Source organism: Equus asinus, chromosome 2 (assembly GCF_041296235.1).
Source record: "Equus asinus isolate D_3611 breed Donkey chromosome 2, EquAss-T2T_v2, whole genome shotgun sequence".
Taxonomy (NCBI): Eukaryota; Metazoa; Chordata; class Mammalia; order Perissodactyla; family Equidae; genus Equus; species Equus asinus.
In genome coordinates this window covers 125,960,951-125,977,871 of record NC_091791.1, presented here as the reverse complement: position 1 = coordinate 125,977,871, position 16,921 = coordinate 125,960,951, and the positions used below count along the sequence as shown (strand labels likewise).

General features: G+C 57.6%; 2 protein-coding genes across 9 annotated transcripts; one reads left to right on the top strand and one right to left on the bottom strand.

Moving 5' to 3' along the window:
* The first annotated feature begins 358 nt into the window (after nucleotides 1-358).
* Nucleotides 359-4,789, top strand: CPLX3 (complexin 3). Its single transcript, XM_014841365.3, has 3 exons — nucleotides 359-676; nucleotides 1,891-1,978; nucleotides 3,657-4,789. Exons 1-3 carry the CDS (start codon nucleotides 513-515, stop codon nucleotides 3,879-3,881), a joined length of 477 nt encoding a protein of 158 aa, XP_014696851.2. The 5' UTR covers nucleotides 359-512; the 3' UTR covers nucleotides 3,882-4,789.
* A 4,695-nt stretch (nucleotides 4,790-9,484) lies between these two features.
* On the bottom strand, nucleotides 9,485-16,584 carry ULK3 (unc-51 like kinase 3). 8 transcript variants are annotated; one of them, XM_070497897.1, is made up of 16 exons: nucleotides 16,348-16,584; nucleotides 15,511-15,651; nucleotides 15,313-15,385; nucleotides 14,652-14,758; nucleotides 13,746-13,889; nucleotides 13,457-13,522; nucleotides 12,751-12,906; nucleotides 12,466-12,571; nucleotides 12,197-12,237; nucleotides 11,863-11,965; nucleotides 11,664-11,728; nucleotides 11,499-11,577; nucleotides 11,380-11,420; nucleotides 10,973-11,020; nucleotides 10,676-10,742; nucleotides 9,485-10,555 (listed from the first exon to the last, which is right to left on the bottom strand). In XM_070497897.1, exons 1-16 carry the CDS (start codon nucleotides 16,447-16,449, stop codon nucleotides 10,539-10,541), a joined length of 1,356 nt encoding a protein of 451 aa, XP_070353998.1. In that variant the 5' UTR covers nucleotides 16,450-16,584; the 3' UTR covers nucleotides 9,485-10,538. The 8 variants fall into 8 exon arrangements, with proteins under 8 accessions (XP_070353998.1, XP_014696854.1, XP_044620430.1 ...); XM_014841368.3 differs by having other exon boundaries at nucleotides 15,308-15,428; nucleotides 16,348-16,579; XM_044764495.2 differs by having other exon boundaries at nucleotides 13,457-13,539; nucleotides 14,654-14,758; nucleotides 16,348-16,578.
* Nucleotides 16,585-16,921: the final 337 nt, after the last annotated feature.

Here is a 16,921-nt window from a genome sequence, read left to right as displayed (position 1 = left end):
CTGGTCCCCCCTCCCTTCCCCAGCCTCAAGCTCTTTGGGCAGCTGCTGGGGAAGCAGGTTGGGGAGAAGGATGGGGTGGGGCCCAGGGCTGGATCTTTGTCCCTTGCTTTTACTCCGATCTCCCAGCTGAAATCCTATCAGCGACCTGGGAAAGGAGGAAGTGGGCGGAGAGTAGGAAGAAAGGTTCAGGGCACGAATCAGCGAAACCCCTTTCCCAGGGGAGCGACCCCACCCCCAAAGGCCCTAATCCATTGTCAGCAGTGCCCGGCTGAGCTTGGGGTTGAAGGAGGCACGTGGGGTAGGCGGGAGTGTGGGGCCGGCACGTGGTCCAGCCTCCTCGGCCGCGTGCAGGCCCCCCGCCCCCCGAGAGGAGGGGTTTGGGGAAGTAGGGGCGGGCCGGGCGGGGGCCGGCGGCGGGAGCTGTCCGCGAGCCCTAGTGCTGAAGTAGGCTCGGACGAGCCTGGTGCCTGGTGCGTAGAACCCGGTGCGTGGTGCCCGGGCCAGAGAAGACCATGGCGTTCATGGTGAAGACCATGGTGGGCGGCCAGCTGAAGAACCTCACCGGGAGCCTGGGGGGCGGCGAAGACAAGGAGGACGGGGACAAGTCGGCGGCCGAAGCGCAGGGCATGAGCCGAGAGGAGTATGAGGAGTATCAGAAGCAACTGGTGGAAGAAAAGTGAGTGGGATCCCTTCCCGGCTCCAATGACCCTGCCCCTACACCCCGCCCCCACCCAACAGTTACCTGGCCCACCCCTAGGGCAGTCTCAGACCCCGAGCCCTCCTCCCCTACTTTTCCAGACGCGGTAAGAGATGTGGAATGTGCCTCCTAGGCTGCCCCCAGAGCCACCCCATCTCAAAAACAAGACCCTGCCCCAGGTTCGCATTCGAGCCCAGAGGGAATGGGGACAGGGGCGAAAGGGTCCTAGGATGGTGCAGGCACGTGCATTTCTGACGAAACAAGTAATCCCTTAATCCGATCTGGTCCCAGCCGTCTGTGTCTTCCAACTGGAGCTCCTCCGAGCTTGAGTTTCTGAGAAAAGTGCTGTAGCTGAGAGGGGCTCAGAGTCACAGAGACTGTCCCTGAGAGGGGAGGAGTCATAGATACTGAGGCTTGTCATATGCCAGGAGTGCTGGGGCAGAGAGCCAGCCAGAGGGGAGTTCAGGGCTGGACTCCACAGCTAGGCTGCTTGGGATCCAGAGCCAGGCTTTTCTTCTTTTTAACTGGGTGACTTTAGGCAAGTTACTTAACCTTTCTGTGCCTCAGTTTCCTCTTTTGTAAAATGGGGATGGTGATCATAAAACATGCCTCATAAATTTATGAGGATTAAATTACTTAGTGCATATAAACTGCTTAGCATAGCGCCTGGCACGTGATAAATCATTAAATGTTAGCTATTATTATTTCACTTAATCCTGCCAACAGTTTTTTGAGTTGCAAAATCTTATCCGCATTTTACAAAAGAGGAAGGTAAGCGACTTACCCGAAGACATACCAAAAGTGGTAGTGGAGCCAGGATGCGAACCTAAGTCTGTCCGTAATACTTTGCTCCACATGACACAATCTGTCAGGGAGGGAAAAGACAGACCGAGTCGGAGGCCGCGAGGGACATATATCAGGGCCTGCAGAGAAAGACATACTGACGTCCCCGCCCGGAGAGCTCCGTCCAGCGGCGGGTGCGCAGACGACAAAGGGCGCTGTGATGCGGGGCCAGACAGCAAAGACTGATCGTGGCCGGTCTGGTCCGAGCACCCTCCCAACACACAGGCCCGCGGGCGGGAGAGATGCGGTTGCCCTCCAGGACGCGGAGACCCCTCCCGCCCCTTCCTCGCAGACCCTGCCCGCCCGTTCTCTCAGCCTTCGCTATGACTCCGCCCCCGGTGCCCCCGCAGGATGGAGAGGGACGCGCAGTTCACACAGAGGAAGGCCGAGCGGGCCACGCTGCGGAGCCACTTCCGAGACAAATACCGGCTCCCCAAGGTAAGCTTACAAGCGGGGCTGCGAGGCACATTCGGGCTCCGGACTCCTTTGCCTGACTCTGGGCACCGCAACTCTCAGCCTGTAAGACTCATGGAGTGCTTGGTTACATCCTTCGTTCTCTCACTCGTTCATTCATTCACTCATTCATGGTTAATTGGCTCCAGCCAAGGGCCAGGGCTTGGCGCTGAGGAGAAGCCCAGTCCGCCAGAGACTGATAGGTTTGTGTTTCTGGAGCCAGTCCAGGGCCCTTCTCTCCTCCACACCCCACTCCCCCAACCCCCGAGGCAGCCCGGGGCAGATGAAGAGATGGAAGGCAGTAGATTTTACCGCAGGGTTGAGTGCTCCTGGGGCTTCTGAACCCTCGGGGAGAGCAGGGTGGAGGAGAGAAGGTGGAACCTCTGTTGATCTTCATGCCCCTACCTAACCTCTCAGTAACTGCCAGGTAGCTATCACCCACATCTACAAATAAGGAAACCGAGGCTCAGAGAGATTAAGAGACTTGACTAAGGTCATACAGCCAGAGAATGATGGAGCTGGGGTCAGAGCTCAAGCCTGTGAATGCTGAGCCTGCGCTTGCTCCAGGACCCCTGGCTGCCTTCCAAGGTATGGAGTCTGTCTGCAGAGAGCAAAGAACCCCTTGGTTGGCCAAGCAGCCAGGAGGTTGTCTCCCCTAGGCACTGCAGCACCAGAGGGGCATGTAAGTGTTGGCTAAGGAGGGAACTGAGGCATAAGCCACTCCCAGTGTCCAGAACTGTGTGAGACTGAGGGGAAATGGAAGTACAGGGCTATAGCACTCCTGACCTTGATCTTCCACTTGAATTGGAAGATCAGATACATGGACATCACATTCATTCATTCAACAAATGTTTACTGAGCCCCTAGCTGCTTCTGACTCCCCATAGGGCACCAGTCTTCTGGAAATCTCTCAAAAGGAAAACCAGTCCAGAAAGCCTACCTTTCTGGAAAGTTGCTGAGTTAAACCCAGCTAGGGATGGAGTCGTTCCTCCAAAGCTTGCACAAAGGGTACGAGAGGCATAACTCCTGCCATCAGGCAACTCTGAGTCCAGTAGATGAGGGAAGACATGGCTGTAAGTGAGTAGGACATAAAGTGGAAAGCCCCAGGGTCCCCAAAGGGACAGAGAAGTGCAGTGACAATCAGCAGGTGCCATGCAACGAGAGCAGAGATTGGAATCCGTGATGCAGGTTTAAATCTAGCTCCTTCACTGCCTAGTTGTGTGACCTTGAGCAAGTTACTCACTTAAATTGGCTGAGCCTCAATTTCCTTATTTGTAAAATGGAAATAACAATACCTGCCTCAAGAGTTATTGTGAGAATTAAAAGCACTTAGCTCAATGTCAGCCATATAGTAGGTATTTGATAAATGGTACCCATCACTACTATCGGTGAGTCCTTTCGTATAGTTAATGATAGTCACCATATGGCTTAGCTCACTGGAGCAGTTTGACTCCTAGGTATTTTCATTTCCTCTGTGCTCTCTATGCTAGTATCTTACCTTCAGTATCTCAGAGTGAAGGAAGGAGGTATAAAAGTGCAAGGTCTCCATGCCCAAGTGTCAGAAGCTTGATCCTGGAATATGGGAACCCCGTCTAGGCCTCCTCCCTGCCCCCTCAACTCTGGGTCCTCACAGACCTCCAACCCCCTCCTCTCTTCCCTCCAGAATGAGACAGATGAGAGCCAGATCCAGATGGCAGGTGGAGACGTGGAACTGCCCCGGGAGCTGGCCAAGATGATTGAGGAGGACACAGAGGAGGAGCAGGAGAGGGCCTCGGTCCTCGGGCAGCTGGCCAGCCTCCCTGGCTTGGACCTTGGCTCACTCAAGGACAAGGCCCAGGCCACATTGGGGGACCTAAAGCAATCAGCTGAGAAGTGCCACATCATGTGACGACTTTCCCTGGAGTTGCCCACTGGGATGATCAGAGGGCTGGGCCCACATGAGGGCTAAGAGCATGTCTCAACTTCCAGGGACCTATACCCCATCTTGGCTTTGTTTTTCCTGCTCCACACTAGCCCTAGGATCCTTCTCATCCATGGCCCAAGCCTACTTTCCTAGTCTCTCCCTCTCCACTGGGAGCGAAGTCCTCATTTCTCACCCTACCCTCAGGACCCCGACTCAGCCTGGGGAGGCCTCCCAAGATTGTAGGAATAGGCCCGTGCTCTCTGGCCATAGCCCCAAGTTCTTGCACACAGGAGCACCCACAGAGAGACACACAGAGGGACATGGGAACCCTGGGATGTGCAGAGGCATACACCACAGATGCATCCTAGCACACAAAGACACACACACCCAGGCCAGCTGCCCTGTGTGCCTCACACCTCCAGACACCAGCCCTCAGAGATGCTGGGAGGAGGCTTTGGACAGATGCCCTCAGCAAGCAGGAGGCCTGAGTTCGAGTCTCCACATGTGTTCTCTTTGAACGCCACTGCTCTTTCTGGGCCTCATTTCATCATCTGTAAAATAGGGGTGGACTGGGTGATTTCTAACACTTTCTAGCTTGGCCTCCCTGGCCCTCAGAGCCAATCCTACACCCTTCCTTCAGCAGGGCAGCAGCTGCAGCCATAGCCTCAAGCAGCTGCCATTGTACTGTGGGCTCTGGCTCCTGGAGCTGAGCGATGTTGTGGGAAGGCCTGAGTACCAAGGATGAAGCTGGCACTGAACATTAGCCCGGGAAGCTCCAGGCCTCCTCTGGGCCCAGGCCCAGGCAATTTGTGTTCTGTCCCTGTAGAACTCTCTGGATTCCATAGCTGGATCTCCTCTCTTGGCTCAGTGAAAAATAAAAATTCCAAATGGCATGCCTATCCTCCTACTTCTTACTGACCTCCAGGAGTCTTGGGGTTCCCTTACCTTTGGAGGGGTGTCCCTTACCTCCTCACCCACAGCTTCATAGGAGCGCCAGCCCTTGTAAGATGTCAAACTCTACCCTCTCAGGGCACTAAGTGAGGCAAGGTCCAGCCTGGGGCCAGACAAAATAGATCTGGGCTTTGAGGAAAATGTGTCAGCCAGCTGGATGGGGATGCACCTGGGGAAGGTGGGCCTCTGGGCCATTACCTGAGACCACAGGAAGGGTCACGGCTCAACCACAACTGTCTCTGGAACCTGTGAGATGGAAGGTGTTACAGGAGACAAGACAACTGCGTTCCAGCCCTGGCACTGCTATGTGACTTTGAGCAGGTTCTTTTCCCTCTCTCAGCCTGTTACCCCCCTATAAAATGAAGATCCCCTTTACCCAAAATAATAATACTACATGTTTCAAAGGGTGACCATTTGTAAATCCCTTGGCACATAATAGACCATATCAATAAATGGTAACTCATTCTTAAAAAAATGGAGAGCCCAAATCTCACCCTGCTCACCTGTAAGGGGTCCAGGAAACCAACCAGGAGGCTCCACAAGCAGGCCACCCCAGGGGCCTGAGCAGGAACAAGGTGCTACAGGCAGAGCCTGAACCCCCTTGGCACTAGCCTCGGGGAAGCTAGCTAAGATGTACAGGCAAAACTGCCATGTGAGGGTCTGGTTTCAAGGGGCAGAGTTTCCACTAGGCCTCCTTTGTAAAATAAGGACAAGGAACATACAACGTGTGCAGTAGATAACGTGGAAAGGGACAGGAGGAGGAGAGAGGAAAAAGTGAGGACAAGGAATTAGGAGGGTGAGGGCAGGGAGGGACGCAGACCCAGGATGGGGGCAGTGCTGCTCAGGCTGTCGAGCTGGGCCTTGTCTCCTGAGCATCCCCGGGGAAGGTGCCCAGGCCTCTGAGCTGCTCCTAGGCTGCCCCCCCTGGGTGATCGCTGGACAAAAACCCCTCCTGACCTTCCTGGAGCTGGAGAAGACCCATATGGGGGCCCCAGGCTGGGTAGGGGGGGCCATGGGCTTCCTCAGCAGCATCAGCAGCAAGGCCCACGTCAGCACTCCACCCTCCAGGGGCCTTCTGCCTAATGGGATTGGACAGGCCCCTTTCCCCTCAGTGGTTTGCAGGACCCAGAGTGAAAGAGGCAGGGAGGCGGGCTGTTGGGAAGCTAGGGGTTAGCATTCACTGACCCCTCACAAAACGGGCTGGTTGGGGCCTGGGGTCAGGGAGTGGGAGGGGACTGAACCCCCACACTAGTTCCCTCCTCACAGCCTGGGAACACCAAGAAGCCCAGACTTGTCTGCACAACCCTGGAATCGAGGAGGGGAGGTGTAGACAGAAGGAACAGCACCTAGGCTCAGGCAGAGATGGCCAAGAGGGTAGGCTGAGGGGTCCCCAGGCTCTGCTGGCCTCGCCCTGCCTCCCCCCTTCCTTTCCCTGCTCTCCGGGCTTCTCTGTCAGTCCACATCCTTCTCATCTGTGTCCCCCAGCCCTCAGCCTCATTCCTAGTTCATACCTGTCCTCCACCAGGCCCTCAGCTAGGGGCCAACCTGGCCAAGCTGGAGCCTCCTCTGTGCCTGCCCCCAGCCCCGAGCCCTCAGGGCCTGTGCATGTCCACCACTAGCTCACTGCTCTCTTCCCATCCTCTTTCTACTCCCGCTTATTTAGACAATCACTTGCTCCCTGTCGGTCCACCCACCTGATGTGATGTGAGGGCCATAGGGAAAGCCACTTGCCACCAAAACTTCCATTTTCATGGTGATTAAAGTCCCACCACAGGGCACCACAGTTTAGAGTGAGGAATTTGCCTCTCCAGGCCTTCTCCCTCCCTCCTGTTCTTCCTTCCCCCTTCTTTCTTCTTTCTCACCCTTGGCGGCTGTCTAAGGATACAGGAAATATTGAAAGGTGAGGGGATAGCCCCTCCACCACCACCCCCCATTTCAGGAAGAGAGAAATGGCAAAGACAGCTGGCCTGCTCCTCCTCACCCCTGCAATACAGGGGAATTCAGGGAGATTGGTAGCAAGCCCTGGCCTCTGCCTGGCTCCAGTCCCTTCTCCTGCCTTCCACCCATCCAGACAGCTGAGGCCTAGTTCCCAGAGGGACTAGGGTGCAGAGAGAACAAGTGACTTTCCGGAGGCCAGTTGGTCCTTGGGAGGACCTGGGGACAGTGAGGGGTCTGGAGTTCAGAGGATCTCCCCTTTCCCCAATGGCCAGATGGTCCCTCCTCAGATACTGCAGCCGACCCCCCTCTCCCCTGCCAGGACCGGCAAGCAGGCGCTGGGGACTTCTGGGGGAATGTTCATTTGCTGAGATTGAGCTGCTGGCAGTGCCTATTGACCCAGCTGAAGCCTGAGGCTGGGTTAGGAGTGGGAAGCCCCTGTGAGGAGAGTGGGAAGGAGCCATAGAGCCAGCCTGCTGTCCTGCCTCTAACCCCATGCCTGCCAGGCATAGCTGTTCCCAGAATCACTGAGGCTTGGGGACAGCAAGGGAGCCAGGCCGGCTGGGTCAGGGGAGCAGCAGCATTGAGGCTGCCTCACCCTTATTCAGCAGGACCCGTGCCTGGGGATGTGTGTGTATAACCATGAGGTTAAGTCTGTGCGGGATCTGCGTGGGGCTGTGAGCCTGTATGTGACTTTCAGTATTTTTGTATGTGTCTGCTGCCTGTGGCCTGTTAGTGTCTGTGTCTGTGTGTTTGTGTGTCTGTGGGATTTTGAGTATACAGGTGTGGATGTGAGTTATTCTGGGGAAAGTGGTCCTTGACATGCCCCCTTCTCTCATGCCCCAGCCTCAGGGTTGGGCCCTCCCCGTCCCCCTCTCAGGGAGGGCTGGGATGGCAGCTGGCTTCTGGGGACCAAGAGACCTTCTAGATGACATCCTACAGGAACCAAGGCTCTATGTCCTTCCCCACTTCTCCAATTAGCAAAAGAAGGGGTAGACCGTGCACAGGGACACCTGGGTCCCTCATTCTGCTCCAGAAGCCCATCTGCTTCTCCCAGGGCTGGCCCCTTGGGAGAGAGGGGCCTGGGCTCAGGTGTTCCCCCAGCTTGGCCCAGTGCTGGCTCTGGGCTTGGGGACTGAGTGGAGGTGGGAGGACAGGGCGAGTGAAGCACCCAGACATTGCTGGGGATTGTCTGCCCTGCTTGGGCATTTGCAAAGTGTAAAAGGTGAGACTTTCGCCCCAAGGAGGAAAAATTTATTTTTTAAAAAGCAGATTAGCATATTTCCCAAGGCCTCTGCCATTGGAAGAGAGAGAGAACACTAGCCCCACACCCTCTGGCTGGGCTGCCTCCCTCCTTGGCAGGTGGCCTGGACTCAGGACCAGCCTGGAGGCCATCTAAATGTTTTGCCCAGGGAGACTCCTTTCCCAGGTCCTCTCCGCTGGCCTCAACTTCCCAGCCCTTTCCTGTACCCAGTCCCCCTAGGGGGCCCACTCCTCCCTGCACCCACGTGTATAGGAATTTCAGGTGCCTGTTCTCAGCCAGCCAGTGCAGATATCACAAAAAAAAACTGAGGTCTGTGGGCCAATCCTCCAACCTGTCATCCTCCTAGTCCATCAGTCATTCACCCAGTCCCTCCTCATTCCCGCTCTCCCACCCAGTCTTCTCCATTTGTCACCCACCAGCTCCATTCATTCCTCTCCTTCCTTTCCCTCATTTTACTTATTGAGGCTTTTTCATCTAGCCCATTCTCAGAGATAATCTGAAGTACATTTCTCTCCCTAGATCTGAAAATAACATTTTATTGAATTCTTATGTGCCTGCCTCATGTACAGTAACTCATTTAATCCTTACAAATTCCCATGGGGCATTTTTATCTTCATCCTTGTTTTACTGAGAAACTGGCTAATCAATGGGTCTCGAGGTTCTGGGCCAAGTGGCAGAGCCAGGATTTTAGCTGCGCCTCCCGCCTTCTGGACCACTGCTCTACACTGCCCCCCAACGACCAGGCTTCGGGGAAATGAGGTCTCTCCTAGCGTATTTCCCTCTCTGTACAGAAGCCCTTTAATCTTGGCATGGAAGGCTGAGCATCTGGGTGGGCTCTGCTAAGCCGAGGAAGGAACTGCTGCCTTGGCGATGGACTGCCCCTCCCTTAAGTCCCCAAAGATTCTCTTGAGTGCTGTTCTGACTGAGAGCTGGGTAGGAGGGTGGCTGGGTGGGGAGAAGGGCCTGCTGGAAACGACCCCAGTTTGGGGGTCCTGGGGGGCGGGGTATGAGCACAAGACACCCTAGAGGATGCCCTTTTTCCCAGTCCAGTTACTGCTCACTCAGCAGCCCAGGAGGCCAGGGGCCTCTGTCCAGGTCAAGGGAGTATGTGGTGCGCAGAGCATGGGGAGCGTTCACAGAAGCCTACCCTTCTCCAGGTGCAGAGGAAGGGCCTTGCGCGCGCTCCCAGGCCTATGCTTGCCGGCTCCCCACTGGTCCCCTGGGTGGTAGACAGGAATGGTGGCTGGTCAGCCTGACTCTCCTTGAGCCCCCAGGAACTGCGGGCAGGAGGCAGATGTGGCTGTTACTGCCTCCACCCCCAACCCCGTGGCCTCTCCAGCCCTTCCCCAAGTTACCCAGCTTTCCCTGGGGCCCCTCCAGTCTCAGCCTCTGCACAGGGGTCCCCTCTCCTTTTTCCCCCAGGGCAGGAAGAGAAGCACACCGTCAGAAAATAATTTAATAGAGAAACAATGAATTACATTCTCCAAGCCCAGCCACCTGCTGGGCAGAAAGACAACTCTTGCCCCAAGGAGGCTTTTAAGGGCAGAGAGAAATCTCACACACACACCCTCTGTGATTTTTTAAAAGAAACCCCTAAGTAACTCCAGGTGTGTACATTCTTCTTCAGATTAAAGTCACCCTCTCCTCCTCAGAGTCCCTACAGGGGACTGAGGAGGTATTCACAGCCCCACTGGAGACGTGGAGCTCCAGGCGGAGAGGGGAAGGGCCTTGCCGGGCCACAGTCCGATGGTCAGGCCACCCCCATGCCTCCTCCCAGGCCAGAATCAGCTCTGTGGCAAGTAGGGTGTTCCCCAAAGAGGATGGAGGTGGGAGGGATGAGGATTGAGGACCCTCCCCTTGCGCCCCCTGGGCCAGGGCAGGAACAAAGCATGGGTTTCTCAGATTTGTCCTACCCCTAAAAAGAAGATTATTTTCATGCTTGAAGGATTATCTTAGAATACAGAGAGGGTGGACAGGGCTCAGCTCCCAGAAGACCAGTGAGTTCTACAGGGCTGAGTACATACTGTGGGGTGGGTGGTCCCTGAGGGGTCTTGAAGTGCCCCATTCCAGTGCAAGGAGGGAGGCAATAAGGGCTCCCAGAAAGGACAGGGGTGCAGCTGCCAGCTGGCAGGGAGGGGGTGAGAGCCCCTTGTCTTTTTCTCAGATCAAAAACAGAAGGCTTGATGCCCCCAAATCGACAGGCTCAGGGCCCAGCCACCACCAAGTAACACAAGTCACATGAAAGAAACACTCTTCTCACAGAGCCCTGCTCCCCTCCCCCAGGGCCAAGGCCCAGCGCCCCCAGCACACACCATGGGCCATCTGACCCGCGAGGGGTGCTGGGGACCCTGGGATGTGGGGAACTCAGAGCTGCCCATCTAGGAAGGCTGCTCTGCAGTGTTGCAGAGGGCCACGGAATTCTGGGCGTCAGCCTGGGTGACTGTGTCCCCAACTCCAGGGGGCTCGTGGTCTGTCCAGTCATCCTTCTGAGGTCACTGCAGGGTGCAAGCTGTGGAGGGGTAAGCGGGGAGGGTCAGTCTCAGGTCTCTGGCAAGAGAGGCAGAATCCAGGGCCACCCCAGCCTTCACCCCTCCCTGGGGGGAGCATCAGACCCCAGGGCAAGACTCACAGCTACGAACAGACTCTAACAGCCCCTCTTTGTCCAGGGTCTCGGCTTCCCAGCGAGACTCCCTCATCTGTGGAACATAAAGGCAGCACAGTGGGTGAGAGGCAGCCAGAGACACGGACAGGAGCCAAAAGGAACGGCCGCTGAGCACCCGAGTACGCGAAGGACAGAGACAGCGATGGAGAGGCCTTCAGGAGACTGGAGGCAGACACACACAGCAGAGCGGGCGACAGAAAGCCACAGGCAGAGGGAAGCAGAACCCATACAGCTTCATCCCAACATGGCCCCCCACGTGCCCACCTTGACCTGCTCCTTCAAGTATTCAGCTCGAGCCATGAGGTTCTGAACCTGCCAAGGGAAGACATGCCCATGGGTGTGGGGGGCAGAGGGCCTTCAGTCGGAGTTCCCTCTCACCCCTGATGCTCTCCAGAACCCCAAGTCCTTCATCTGCACTCTTCCAGGAAGCTCCCCAACTGCAACAGCCCAGCTGCCTTTCTGTGGCCAGCTTCCCAGATCCTGCCTGCCCACTGCCCTGACCTGAGCACCCGAGCCCCGACAGAGTGCACGGGGCCACTGACTTATCAAGTCTGGGAGGTCTGACTCCTAGACATGGAACACCCCAAGGGAACCCGAGAAGGTTCCCCAGATGAGAGCAGGGTAAAAGGGGAAGGAGGAAGCCTCCCAACCCTCCCAACCCTAGTGGGCACCTCAGTGTGAAGCAGCTCCCGCCTCCGGCCTGGGGGCTCCGCTGCAAAGAGAGGGAGGGCGCAGTGGTGAAGGCAGGGCAGCGGGGCTCGAGGCTGTGGTGATGTGGGCGGGGCCTCACCTGCCAGCAGCAGCAGCAGCTCCTCCAGGCCATGCTGGTATAGGGCCAGGGCGTCCTGCTCCCCACCAGCTTCCTCCTCCTGCAGCCACAGGGACACAAGGTCACTTAGGGTCATGACCTGGATTGCCCCCTGCCCCACCTGGATCCCTCCCGTTGGGTACAAACCTTGGCCATGGCAGCTGAAGCCACTTCTAGAGCAGCAAGGAGGCGCGGCTTGTCCCGGGCCATCTCTGAGGAGGGGCAAAAGCTCAGGATGAGGGGAGCAGCCTGTTTTTTCGTCTCAGGGACCCTACCCCAACCTGCCTCCCCTTCAGGCTGGAGGGAAGTCGCTGGGGGCTGGTGGTCAGCCAGGAACTAGGCCTACCTCTGAGCAGGTCTCGGGCAGATGCCCCTTGCCTCAGCAGGGCCCGATTGGAGGAGGAGACGATGGCCTTGAGCTCCTCAGCCCGGGACACGTACTGCCCCACCTGCAGGAGGACAGGGGGCCGAGGAGGGGCTGTCCTACCCTGCCTCCCTCGCCAGCACCCTCCTCCAAGTTCTTCCCCTGGGTCTTCAGTGACTGCCCCAACCTGTAATGTCAGTGGCCAACCGAGGCCGGCCTGGCCTCTTCCCAGGAGAAGTTCCAGTTCTAAGAGAGCCAGTCCACAGGGGGCCCAGGATCCCTCGCCCTTTCCTCAAGTGGACTCTCACTCACCCACCTTTGCCTTAATTGCCTCCTTCCGCTGGGCATCCACTTCGTCTGCACAAAGTGAGGGTTTATGTGAGGAATGTGGAGCGAGAGGACCTCTGCCCACACCAAACCCTCTGGAATCCCCAAAAGCACCAGTCCAAGATTTACCTTCTGCCTTGTCTCCCACAAAATTCTGGATGGGCAGCTGCTTCTGGAATCCATCCGCTGCAGCTATGGCTGACGCCCCCTCCCCCCCCGCCACCGCCACTGCCGCAACCAGGGGCTCCAGACACTCACAGTGCAGTGCAGGCACGAAGAAGTCCAGAGCCTTACAGTAGAGAGACAAGGCAGCTGCAGCATCCCCCTCCTGGTCCTTCTTCACAGCCTGCACCACCAGGGCGGTCTGGGGGACGGGCAGATCAGGAGTCATGCCCACTCCCATGCTCACCATGAGGCAGGAAGAGAGGTCTCCTGAGCTCACCCTCTGCCTCCTGTTGGGCAAGTCACCTGTTCACCACTGAAAGGGGTAGATGAGACCCACAACCCATCCTCACCCCACCCCATCCCCATGGGCCTGCTCACTGCTTGTGCCAGGCTCTCCCCACTGGGCATGTGTTCCAGGTCCACCCAGGGGTGGGCGAAGAAGTCCTGGAAGGAGATGCGACGGCTGGGGTCCCGTTCTAGGAGCCTCTGCAACAGGTCCCGGCAGTCTGGGGAGAGCGGAGGCCGCAGGGGGAGCTGTAGGGAGAGGAGGGTGGGGGACAGATCACACTGGGCTCCAGCACCTCAGCCCCCAGCCCAGGGCCCCGTCAGGCCCACCCTGTCCTGGGATGCCTCTGAGGTACATGTTTGACAGGTGGAGAATCTGAGACCCAGGAGGAACAGTGACAGGCCAGGGTAATGGAGCAGGGGAAAGGCAAGCCTCCTCCCCCTGGCTCCTGCCCATGCCCTCAGTGGAACACTCAGCTGTCCTAGAACCCTGTTTCCAGGTGCTTGCCCCTCCCGGGATTATCCTCCTGGGAAAGCTGGGTCTGGCTCTGTGTTGGCCTTCTCCCCAGGGGCGTCTGCAACAATCTGGGGGACAGGCCCTTTGCTCCCTGTAATGGACTAATCTGGGTCCCTGGAACTGAATGTAGCCCTGACCAGTCTAGAGCATGCCCCCAGCACCACAAAGGTGGCCTGGAGCCCGCACTCCACACCATTCTGGTGGAAGTGAGGTCTCCAACCTCAGGGCCCTGAATCCCTCTGTCCCCAAACCCTGCAGGTGCCAAGGCTCTGCAAGACCCACCTCAATAACCCGGTTGCTCCGGATCTTCTCTTCCAGCTCCGAGAACGACCTGGAGGCAAAGGGGGGCTGCCCGAAGAGGGCTTCTGTGGAAGGGAGGCAGAGGGCAGGCTGGGAGGGGACAGGGTCGAGCCTGGCCTGGCCCACTCCTGGAGAGGCAGCCTAACATCCCTCAGAGCAGTGGTCCTGGGCCAGCATTCTCATTAGAACCCTTCAGGAGTGGCCCAGAGGGCACAGGCCTGAGGACACACCATGCAAACCTCGGGCTAGGGCCAGGGGACAGAGCTCTCACCATATAGGATGACCCCCACAGACCAGAGGTCCACACGGGCGTCGTACTGCCGCTGACACACCATCTCAGGGGCCATGTAGAGGGGGGAGCCACGGAGCACATGCTTCTCATCCCAGGGGGACATGTGCTGTGCAAAGCCGAAGTCTGCAAGCAAGAGGCCGGAAGCAGGGCTCAAATTCCAGCTGCTTCTGCTCCTGGCCTTAAAGCTTCACCCTGGGCTCTAGCGCAGGGCTCCTCCATGCCCTCCAGACTCACCAGGATTAATGCTACTTCCCTACTGTGTTCATGCTGTTTCTCTCATGATTAGCCTGTAACATCCTTTTACCTCTTCCTTTGGGAGCATAAATCTTACCTCTCCTCCACAGTCCCTTAAGGAACCTTTTTTCCTAGGAAGTCGACCCTGATCACACCAGCTATGAGGATGAGGGGTCATCAGGGGCCAGACCCTCCCTCACTGCTCCACCAAGTTCAGGTTATACCATGCCCTCTGGCCTCCAGCCTCAAGTCAATTGACCAAATCTTATCAGGGGCCATAACCACCTCCTCCCCCACCTCACACCCTCCAACACTGCCATAGATGGGTCATTATTTGAGCCCCAATCCTGGGGACAGACCAAGTTCTGACCCTGGTCACACACTGAGCCCTGAGACTGGTCACACACTGAGTCTTGACTCTGACCCTAGGCCAAGCATGACCCCATCTATTACAATGCTGGAGTCAAGTGTGGGTAGCCTGAAAAAGGTCCTACCTTTTGGTGATGGGGACCATCCCTGGATCTCCCAGCCTGTTGCCATCTGATGACTCAACAGAGGGTTCCATGAGAACCGGGGCTGCTGAGTAAGCCCAGGCAGAGGCAGACCCTGCACACCCACCCTCCAAACCTCATTTCTGCGTTCCAGACTCACACCTGCCAGTTTAAGGTGGGGCTTCTCCAAGGAGCTCAGGAGAATGTTCTGTGGCTTCAGATCCAGGTGAGAGATGTTCTGTTGGTGCAGGAACTGCAGGGCACTAGCTAAGGAATAGGACCCATGAACAGAAACAGGTCAGAGGAGCCCATCTCTCACCTGCCTCTCGCCTCCCCAGGCTTATGTCTGCCTGCACAACCTTAGTTCTGGCCTGGCTGGTTTCCTGAATACTTTACATTCAAGACCAGCTTCCTGCCACTTCTAAGAATTTGCCCTACCCCCACCCTAAGTGACCTCCTTCCCTTCCCTTGAGCCCCTTCACAAGGCTCCCCTCTTCCCAGAAGCCTCCCTGGATGCCCCAGCTCTTTAGGCTCTTGCCCTTTTCCTTGGTAAAGCACTTGGGTCCCACCCACTGGGCCCTGGAATGTTCTATGAGGTCCTTATATTATGTGCCACGTGCAGATGGGGCTCCTCCCTCTGTCTCCCTCACAGCATCCTTAGGCCAGAGATGGGCACATGGGAAAGATGAAGCCCTAAAGCAAGCTAGAACAGTAGGCAATTGCTAAGAGTGCCTGGGCTCTAAGCCTGATGCAGGGGTGGGATGGGAGGGCAGAGATCACGGGAAGGGGTGTCAGGCTGGGGTCAGAGGCTTTTACCCAACTGCTGCATGAAGACACGAGCCACCTTCTCAGGCAGAATCCTGCGGGTGTGAATGAAGCGAGACAGGTCACCCCCTGCGCAGAATTCCATGATGAGGTAGATGTTGTCACTGTCCCACTGTGGTTAGAGGCAGAGAGGCAGCTTGAAGAGTGTCCCTTATCCAGCCCCCTTTGGGAGTGGCCCCACCCCAGGCCCGCACCTGGAAGTCTTTCAGCTGTACGATGTGGGGGTGTTGAATGCCCTTGAGGATCTCAATCTCTGTCAGGAGGTTTTCCACAGATGCCTTGTTCAGACTCTTCTTGGCCACGCACTTGATGGCTACCACCTCACGAGTGTCCTTCTAGGTGGATAGGATATTTGTAGGTTCTGCCTTGAGAGGGCTAGGGCCCATGCCTGGCCAGAAGGGCTCTGGTTCCCTCTGCCCCTCTCCCTCTCACTGGGCCTACCCACTCTCTCCAGCATCCAGGCTTCCCAGCTTCCCCTTCTCAGGCCAATGAAGCACCAGATTCTGAAATCCTAGCTTTCCAACTCTGCCTGCCATTCGTTCTCCAATCCTCTGCTCAAAAATCTATGTCTTTGTATTCTAGACTGCCTCCGCTAAGGCATGTCATTCAGTACTCTAGAACTGCCCAGTCTGCTTCCTAATTGGGTCCAGCCTTCTAGAACCCTGTCCCACACCCTTCCAGGCCACCAGCTATCCTCCCTGTTTTGAGCCTATTCTTCAGCTACTGACACCAAGGCTCCATCGAGGTCTCCATCCGTCTCTCTAGACAAAACAGGGGTGTGTGTGTGTGTGTGTGTGTGTGTGTGTGTTTGTTTTTAAGACCAACGGGTGGAGTCAGCTCCGGCCTCCTCCACCGAAGGTCAGATTGGGACGTGGCAGGCCGCAGACTCCAGCCTCTCCTCGTTTCCCAGCCCGGCCCCCACCTGGACTTGCTCAGGGTCTGGCAGGCATGGCGGCCGGGCCCTTGGAAGTTCTCGTGCCCCGGATTCCTGCCGCGCACAGGAGCCCCGGGGCGCCCTGGCCTGCACCCACCTTGGCGTAGGCCTTGTACACCGTGGCATACGTGCCACTTCCCAGGCGCTCGGTGAGGATGAAGCCGTCCAGTCGCGGGGGACCCCAGCCGGGCCCCGCCATGCCCGCCGCCCCGCGCCCCGCGCCCCGCGCCCGACGCCAGGCGCTTCCTGGTTCCCGGCGCCGGGTTCCGGAGGGCGAGCTGCCGCCCGGCCGGACCCCACGCTGCCCCCAGCGCCGCCCGCCGGAAGTGCAGCGCAGAGCCGGGCGCCGGCTCCCCACCGCCCCGCGCCCCGCCCCGCGCCCCGCCCCTCCAGGTGCCCCAGGTGCTGCTCCTGTGCGCATCCACGGCCTCCACCCCCACTGGAAATCACATGTTCCGCCAGTCCCCGCAAGATCCATTTGCGGATCCTGAGGCCCCTGCGGGCCGAACGGAAGTGAGCAGAGGCCAGCGGATGAGATCACCCAGGGAATCCCGTCCAGGCTGGGTTAGCACCCCAGAGATCGCCCACGTGAGAGCAGAAAGAGAGGAGCCCGGCCAAGCAGGTGCGTGTGGTGGAGGGCGGGGGGCACGGGGAGGGGGAGACTCAAAGAG